Genomic DNA, 8,744 nt, shown 5'->3' with positions numbered 1-8,744 from the left:
TTTTCTAAAAACTCTTGAGTGTACTCTTTATGAAGAAATGCTATTGCCTTCCCTTTGGGATTAAATAAAGTTTGGTGTTTACCAAGGCCAAGTGCTTTATATAAACGCGTTGGATGAACACTTTTTTTTTATTTTGCACAGGCGCTGAATCTGGCATACAGCAGTATCTTTGGATTCTACAGGAACTTTGTGGGGCCTCCTCATTTCAAGGCTATCTGCAGGCTCCTGGGTTACCAAGGTATTGCCGTGGTGATGGAGGAGCTGCTGAAGGTGGTCAAGAGTCTGGTAAGTGGAAATAACTGTCAACACCTTTCTTTTGTCAGCCAGAAATGTGGGTGTTGCGGAGGAAAAATCTTTAATTTAGAGCCCATTAATTTGCCGTTATAGCTGCATCCTACTAAAGAGAAATGTCCGGCTCTTGGTTTAGTGTGAGTACCTGCAGTTGCAGATGAAGCAGTACATTAGTTTGAAGTACTGCTGTACTGTGTAATGTCAGTTTAAACCTTTGGCCACTTGCTTCTTTCGCTCCAGTTATAATGCTGCTGGAGAAACCTTAGAACATATCTGAAACACTTGACATTTAAAAGAAAGACCTCAAAGAAATCTGTTTTTTAGTAATGAATTCAAAGAAATAATTAATCAAAGAACTTGATTTGACGCATCATGGTAGATTTAAATTTTAAATGTATAAGAGTTTTAATTTCCTCTAAAAATCATTTTTATGTTTTCATTATTGTAGTGTCCCTGTAACATGTTCATCGTATAGTGTGAGTACAGATACCGTCTTAGCTTGTAGTCACACTATATACTGATATAGCTCTAGTATCATTCTTTATTCTTTGTGTTCATATTACTTTTTGAAGAATGTGACAATGGCATTTTTTGGTCCTCTGGGGCTGTTCAATTTCTTACTATTTGCTGTAAAACTGAAATTTTATTGAATGCAGTAACCTTTGGGTTTCACAGAAAAGTGGACATGAAGATGATTGTCCTTGTTTTGTGATTATATAATTCTATAATGATCTCTAGTCAAGAGCCACGCATGTGAATATGTTAAGTTTAGATAAGTTATCCTTGTTACTCATATCTTTATATAAGTCCTCAGTCTGACAGAATCTACAGTTTCGGGGGAAATATCTCAGTTGCCTTGATCATGGCTCTTGAATGAAGTATCGGGATGCTTACAGCTCATATTTAGTGCAGCAGCAGACAAAACCAGTGTGTTTGCTGTGCTCTGAAGCAGCGATTCCACACGATTGTGATTGAACCATGTCCGTTTACCAGTTTCTCTTCTCTCCCTCACAGCTACAGGGAACCATCCTGCAGTACGTGAAGACCCTGATGGAAGTCATGCCTAAGATCTGCCGCCTCCCTCGCCACGAGTATGGCTCCCCAGGTCAGTCGGTGTTCGCGCCACGCCGGGCAGTGTCGGCGCACACTGTAGGGAGCCAGGTCTGATGCAGCCGGGAGGTCAATGGCATTGATGTGTAGCGCCACACATTCATTCATGGCTTCTCTACTGCTTCTTCACCATAGTAGTTATCACTCTTTTTTTTTTTCAGTGCTCTGACTTAAACGGATTTTCCTTCTGGCTGCGAACTTTAAAAAAAACTTCTGTTACATGTGGCTCCATTGCATCTACCAACTGTTCTGAATGGTGTGTGTGTGTGTGAGGCGGGTGGCAACACAGGGCTGAGTGGGAATCTGGATTATCAGCAAGATCTCTACCTGATGTCTAGTATTTGCCCAAAGGTGGTTGCTACTCCTAATCTGTTCGACAAGGTGGTCTTTCATACAGTTGGAAAAGGGTGTGTGTGTGTCCATGAAAACGTTTACACATCTATTAAAGGGGGAGACCCAAGGCAATGCCATGGAGAGCCAGCAAAGGTCCCTCTTAATCTCATGTACATCTTAACTACAATTGTTAATTTCTAACAAAAAGCTTAGATGTTTTAAAGGAGAGGCTTTCCAATCTATTTCACATAGATTACATTTATGTGATACATTTTTAAATCATACTGCGCAGTCTTATATTTCTGTTACTATGCTCATCCATGTTTCCATTGTTTGCAAATTTAGTGCATTAGCAAACAGCACAAGTAAGCTATCAAACTGTTTTTATAAAATAATTACCAGCTTCTATGGTTTGAGCTTAATATAGCATTGTTCTGACGTCACAGCTTTTGTAGTAGGAGTAGAAAACAGGCTTTGGCACACAGCCCGTGTCTGGACATTTTGCACAGCCTGGTGCCTGCAAATTGACTGCCAGGTTCTTTTTCATCAATCAGCAACTGCACATTCACCTTTATACTTTTAAAAGTACGATTTTAAAATGGAAAATGAAAACTTTAGACCGTGGAGTGCAGCAATAAAATATTTAAAATATTGATGCACAATTGCGGTATCTACAATAGGAATTAACAGTAATTGAGGATTCATTCACATACATCTTTTAGATTTTCTCTCTAGATCCCTTCTCATTTCATTAATTATTAAGGCTCATTGTAATGGAACCTACAAACATAACTTGTTCGACTAGACCAATTTGTTTTCATTTTCTAAATCTGTAACTGGCCTTTTTATTCTCTGAATTTAAAGTCACAAACTACTGATCATTTTGCTCACAGCTACGAACCAGTACCTGTAGAGGGAAAACAAGTAACGTCCACTGCTGTCATGGACTGCACTGCTCAGGACTCGGACAAGCCTATTGGTACATGAGCAAAGTCCACTGCTGTGTGTGGAATCACAGTCACAGCCGCTTTTAAATAAAAAGCTGAACAAATTACTTTGTTATTGCAAAGTAATAAAAGCAAGATGAAGAAATGAAATGCAGTGTGTACATTTCAGATCGATACATGGGGAGTTTTTTGGCCAGCGGTGTGGTCCAAACTTGAGCTCATGATGTGGATTAGAGCATTCATCCTGTGCCTGGGCCCAGCACCTCTATTGGGCTCCTCTGGAGTCCCAGGTGCTTCATTTTTAAATGAAGCATGTCGTTTTCTCTACAAGCCCAGGCCTCTCAGGCTTGTGTGTAGGTTCGGTGGCAGCTTTTATTTCCATACGCTATTAACAACCTACTTGACTGTTCCATCTTTATTAAAATCTTTAGTAACCAAATACTGCCTGTGTATGTCATGTGCACTTCGCTTTGGAGTGTGGCCCTTGTTAACTGGATTGCAGCTCTGCAGAGTGACAGGCATGCAAGCACATTACTCCCCTGAATGCAGGTGCTCCTGATAAGTGGGAAGGGGGGAGAGAAGACAGGTTCTGTCAACAGGATGTGCATATTATAAAATGGATCAGCTGAGCCTGAAAGTATTTTGGTCGGAAGGCAAGAATGGTGTTAAAATGTTTCTCATAATTGCTTTGAACGCTTGAATGACTGCGTTCTTAGTGACAGATCTTTTTCTGAGGCTGGATGTGAATAACAAGTCGCACTGCGAGTCTCAGAGATCCCTCTAAGGTACTTCTCTGATAACTGCTCGAATTGAAAGTAGTTTCTGTTCTGCGGGGCTGGGCTGCTGCAGCTACAGCTCATTGCACACATTTGTGAGTTTAGCCTATCTGTATTGCTGTTGATCTCTGCTATTTGGATTCGTTTCCTACCTCCAAGTGTTGGGTTTTAATACAACTGACTACTTTTTCTAAAACATGCTGTCACATACCTTGAGAAATAAAAAAAATCATGAGCAGACGCTGGTGGTATTTTCTGCTTTCTGTGTATTGTCGTTCTATTTAAAATTAGTAAAATAAAGTTGCTGTTATCTCTACTCTAACTGACAAGTTTGTGGAGTTAGATATTTAGCAGGCATTACATTGCATCCTGTGACTGCAACAATGCTAGCCATTGCACCACCGTGACACCTGAATGTAAAATCCAAGGTGGACAAGTACACTATACGAAAGATAACAGCAGGGGAGCATGTTAGGGTGAATTTTGGATTAAAGCGAAAACCATTCTTCACATAAAAGGCCCAATGAAATTGTCAGCTATTGTCAGTTCTATGTAGAATGAAAGAAGTGTCAGTCCTTGAACGATGAATGAGTAAACCCACTGATAATGGTTGCATTGATTAAATTTAACAGCCAAACATAGCACATCTTTCACTGAACTTTAAGTGACATTGGTCTCTTTTCCTGAGAAGCACTCATTCTATTTTTTTCACAGTTTTAATACACTACTGCAACTGGTCACCGCACTCGTTTTCAGATTTTGTTCGTTTTTGTCTTTTCAGGCCAAGCAAAACAGGATTATGTTACGTTGTTCCAGATGAGAATTTAATTGCTGAATTGTTTGTGATGCCACTGGATGCAGTAACCCCTTGAGTAACTCAATAGCCATAGACATCACTTGCTAACAACCCCTACGCTCATGTCTGTAAATTGTAGTAATTGATTGACTCATTGAGATGATAGGTGCCACAGTTGGGTGGTGATAAGTGGATTGTGAAGAGACTGCATTGGGAATGAAGGACTGAAATACAGGTTAGAAAATTAGTTTAAAAACCTGGACCTTAGCAATCAAGTTACCAAATCAAGTTACTTTTCTTGTTACTGAGAACTGCTAAGTACTTATGATTAACCCAAGCACTCATAAGGCTGAAGAGTCTGTGTATCTGCTTTCTGGTCACCCTCCTCTCCTGTTCTTTCCCAGGCATCCTGGAGTTCTTCCATCACCAGCTGAAAGACATAGTGGAGTATGCTGAGCTGAAGACTGTGTGTTTCCAGAACCTCCGAGAAGTGGGGAACGCTGTCCTCTTCTGTCTCCTCATCGAACAGAGCCTGGTACGTCTTCCTTGTTGCTCTTCTTCCAAATGGGAACTGTGCTCTGAAACCACCCCCCCCCCCCCAGAAACCTCGTCTAATATTCTCCCATGACTAACTGCATCACTGCTTCACATGGAGGTGAAATGTGATTTTTCCTCACCTTCAGTTTTGGAGTCCTGAAATCCACAGCAATTTGGATCCAGTAATGGTGACCACTATATGTGCTGGTTTTGTGGGTATTTTGTGGGCATTTCTGGTCCGGCATGTCTCTGTTCAAAGCACCAATACTTGAAAAGCTGAATAGGAAGAAAGTGTTTTCATTGGTCCTATTGAGCCAGTAATGAGTTGAGTTAGGTTAAGAGCTGACTTGGAATGAACACTCTTCAGACACACATCTAATTATTTTTGGTAATATACTGAAAATTAAGCAGTGTTCGTACTGTACCTATTGTGTTAAAATGTATTATAATGCATTCCCCCCAAAATATATTATGTGAATTACAAGATTTGCATCTATATTACCATATTTACAGTAGTCCACAAGGTGAATAGATTGTGTAGTATTTAACATTCTTAATATGTTGCAACAACTTTAAAATGCACCTAATCTTTTATTTTTAGTGCCCATTAGTATTTTAATACCATATAAAATCGAGCACACATTCAGTATTTGTGTTACAACAGGCCTGTTCACACATTTTGTTTTTCTTTGATTGTCAACTCTAGTGACCACGTTGGGTTATGTTGACATTTTTCCTTGGCCCTGGCGTGTTTCTTGGCATATAAATGCCGCATTGCCCGGGCCTTCCTCCTGAACAGCTCACCTGCTCCCCGACAAGGACGCATTATTTTATCATCCAGCCAGTCATGCCTGCCAAATGCCGGTTGCCAGGGCAACACACCCATCTCTTTTTCTTTTGCAGCATTTTCGTTTTTATAGCGGCGGCTGTTGAATTAGTGCCAGTTTATTGCCTTTTTTATGACAGTTTTACACAAAAGCTCCAGCCTGAGAATTCTGTGTAATTAATCACACACTCTTGTTGTTTTTTTCCTCTGGTTTGTAACATTGCTCTAATTTCAGTTTCCTGTGGTGTTGTCCTTGATGCTCTGTGCCTCAATTACGTTTTTAAGACCCTCTTGTACATCAGGTTTCAGGATTTATGCCTCTCCCTTACCAGACCCACTCTGTGCTCCACCAAACCCAGTGTGTCCCCACTTTTTCAGTGCTTCTGCACAGCCCTGTAATGTACAAGCTCACAGGGAGAGCTAATGAGGTGAAAAGGCCCAGACAAGCTTTCCTACCTGATTAACAGAAAATGATGGATTAAGGACCCTATAGTCCTGACTGCCTTGAGGGTGGGTAGTATTGTGGTAGTGCTGTGTAAGATGTGAGGTTGGAGTGCCTTCTGCATACAGCCCTGCATTTTCTTGGGTTTCCTCTTGTCTTCCAGAGATGTAGCGATAGATTTTGGCTATACTAAGTTGCATGTGGAATAAACATTATACGGAGTCGTTTCACATTCACATTATTGGGAGATTACTCTGCAGTCACTACAATTTCTGTAGTTTTAGTCTTCGTCAATTTGGGGAATTGTTTTATAAGGAATATAACATGTATGGAGCTATGGCCAATTCGGCTGAATGCCCGATTTTAATTAAATAGCTCTCCTTTGTTTAGCATGACCTATTCTTCCGCTAATCTGTTATATCTGGTAATTTTTCCAGTTGCTTATTTGTCTCTTTTCTTTGGCAGAAAAACTTTACAGCTTTAAATACAGGGAATTATTTTGGAAGGTCTATAGATAAGACAACGTGTTTGTTGAAAATGAACACTGTTTAGTACAACAGCTGTCAGGTAGCATCGAAACATCCTCCAACCTTTTTAGATCGGGATCTGGTCTGAATAAAAAACATTTTGTTTCTCTCTTAGACTTGATGCAAAAAATGACATTGAAAGTGTAGGAATTTAAAGAATCCTGATCTAAAATATTCTGGCATAGTGATTGCATAATCTATAAAAAGAACTTTATACATCCAAAATTATATAAGGCATCTGTAATATTGAAGGATACCTTCTTTCATACTTTTCTGTACATTTGAGTGTACATATCGAGTATGTAACTGTATATATACAACGTTGTTAGCATATATATGTTTGAATGGGTCTTCCTATGGTGAAGCAGAATTCACTAAGCGCTGAGTTGCTCACCCACTAATAGGGAATGTGAGTAGGGATTAGACCAGCGTGCGACAGGTTAGTTTTACCCTCCCTGTGCTCCTGCAGTATTAATCCTGCTCAGTTCAGTGCTTAGCTGAGGAGCCTGTGCTGTGAAGAGACCGGCTGTGGGTTTATGACTGAGCGCTTCTATGTCAGAATCCTCCCTGAAAGTTTGTAATTTTAAAGAGGTGTTAGCTATTCTCACCTCCCTCCGATTAATGCGCCTGAATGAGTTACAGACTCAGGGGTTGATTGTAATTTATTGATAACTTGACAGTTTTATGAGTTTTCATTATAAAGGTAATACATACAGTGTAATCCTTTTGAAGTGCGGGCCTCGTTTAAGTGGGTGATTAACATCTGGGAAAACTTGAAACAAGAAATGAAGGTTACAAATAGTATTCATTTTTAGAGCTGTTTTTTAGGACCGCGCTGCCCAGGTTGAGAGAGAAATGCATGAAACATTGTCCTGCTTTTCTGATTTGGTTTTAGTTATAAAGCCCTCTTTGACGTCTTTCCCAGTGACCAGTGACTCATCGTACATGGTGGTTTGCCTTGTTCCTCATGACTCAGCCAGCCGACTGATCACAGGCAGGAAATGAGCCGTGTCCACCTGGACAGTGCGTCATTCTCCACTATGACCACTGCAAGCAGTGCCAAGAGCAAACCTCACAGGGCACATGTCCTTGTAACAGTCCGAGCTGAGGAGCTTAGGTTGGCTGTTCTCTCTCTAATGTGCTTGCCTAACTTCTGGGAAAAACAAAAGAGAAAATCCTGTCTCCTTGACATCTCACACCACATCGTCTCAATTTAATCCCACACTATAAAAGCAAGTCAAGTTCATCTGACTCTGGTTTTAGCTTCAAAGGAAGTGTGCTGACTACTCAATCGTCTTAAGAAGCAGAGCTGCACTTTTGTTTCCCACCTTTCTGCAGAAACACTTCCTGTGTTTCTCCTCCTTAAACCTTAAGGATCAGTAAATTGGTTTTAACTTTGTGTTTTTGACTGATGTGAAAACCTGTGTCCATTGCAATACCATTTAATTAAGTAAGATGTGCAGAAGGTAAATTAAGGGGATCTCTGAAATGTTCTCTGGAATCAACAGTATTTATGTTCAGATTTAGTGAACGTAGTTTAAATATTTTTTTGCAGCAGTAAATGAACAGGTTCTGCCGAGTAACCAGTTGGAGTTGTTTTGTGACACTTCTTCTGGAAACATTTTAATTAGAAGTGCATCAGTGCCATCTTCTGTTGGTAAGGGATTGCACAACTATTCCTGTCGGTTCCTTATCATAATTATGTTGAAATAGGGTCTCTATTTCTTGTTCTCTGTTATCAGGAAAGGAGTTCAGCCTCAGGCTTTTCTTTGTCAATTTGATGACAGATTGCGTTTTCACTAAGGGTAGAAACTAATTGAGGTCTGGCTCTTGAAGTGGTGTGTTTCATTGAGGGCAATTTGCGACAGCAGATCTGAAAGCAATCGTATTATACTGGGATAAGGTTATGCATCATCTACTCTATAGTTTCATTCCATTCTTTCTTTACAACAATTCCTTGCATTTGTATAGTACTTTTCATCACGGAGAATCCCGAAGTGCTTTCTGGATAGGAAGGGGACCACTTCAGCATCCTCCAGGGGAGACATCAGCGGCACCATTACAAAGCTGATCAGGCATAGTGGGGGAAAAACATCACCAGATGAATTAAATAGGACTTTTGGAGAGGCCCGATTGTGGGATTTGGCCTGGAGAGATTA

General features: G+C 40.3%; 1 protein-coding gene and 1 long non-coding RNA gene across 2 annotated transcripts in view; both read left to right on the top strand.

Moving 5' to 3' along the window:
• cyfip1 (cytoplasmic FMR1 interacting protein 1) overlaps positions 1 to 8,744 on the top strand; it is a 64,497-nt gene that overhangs the window by 50,254 nt on the left and 5,499 nt on the right. Inside the window, exons 24-26 of the mRNA XM_088598496.1 lie at positions 142 to 285; positions 1,306 to 1,396; positions 4,658 to 4,788. Of these exons, the coding sequence (XP_088454622.1) occupies positions 142 to 285; positions 1,306 to 1,396; positions 4,658 to 4,788 (366 nt within the window). The remainder of the gene's footprint in view (positions 1 to 141; positions 286 to 1,305; positions 1,397 to 4,657; positions 4,789 to 8,744) is intronic.
• LOC148675934 (uncharacterized) lies at positions 6,691 to 8,677 on the top strand. The gene is made up of 2 exons (XR_015925212.1): positions 6,691 to 6,933; positions 7,015 to 8,677. It is a non-coding gene; the product is annotated as an uncharacterized LOC148675934 (long non-coding RNA).

The sequence above is a fragment of the Lepisosteus platostomus genome, chromosome 2 (assembly GCF_059453375.1).
Source record: "Lepisosteus platostomus isolate fLepPlt1 chromosome 2, fLepPlt1.hap1, whole genome shotgun sequence".
Lineage (NCBI taxonomy): Eukaryota > Metazoa > Chordata > Actinopteri > Semionotiformes > Lepisosteidae > Lepisosteus > Lepisosteus platostomus.
Note: the sequence above shows the minus strand (reverse complement) of the source record. Positions and strands in the feature narration are given on the sequence as shown.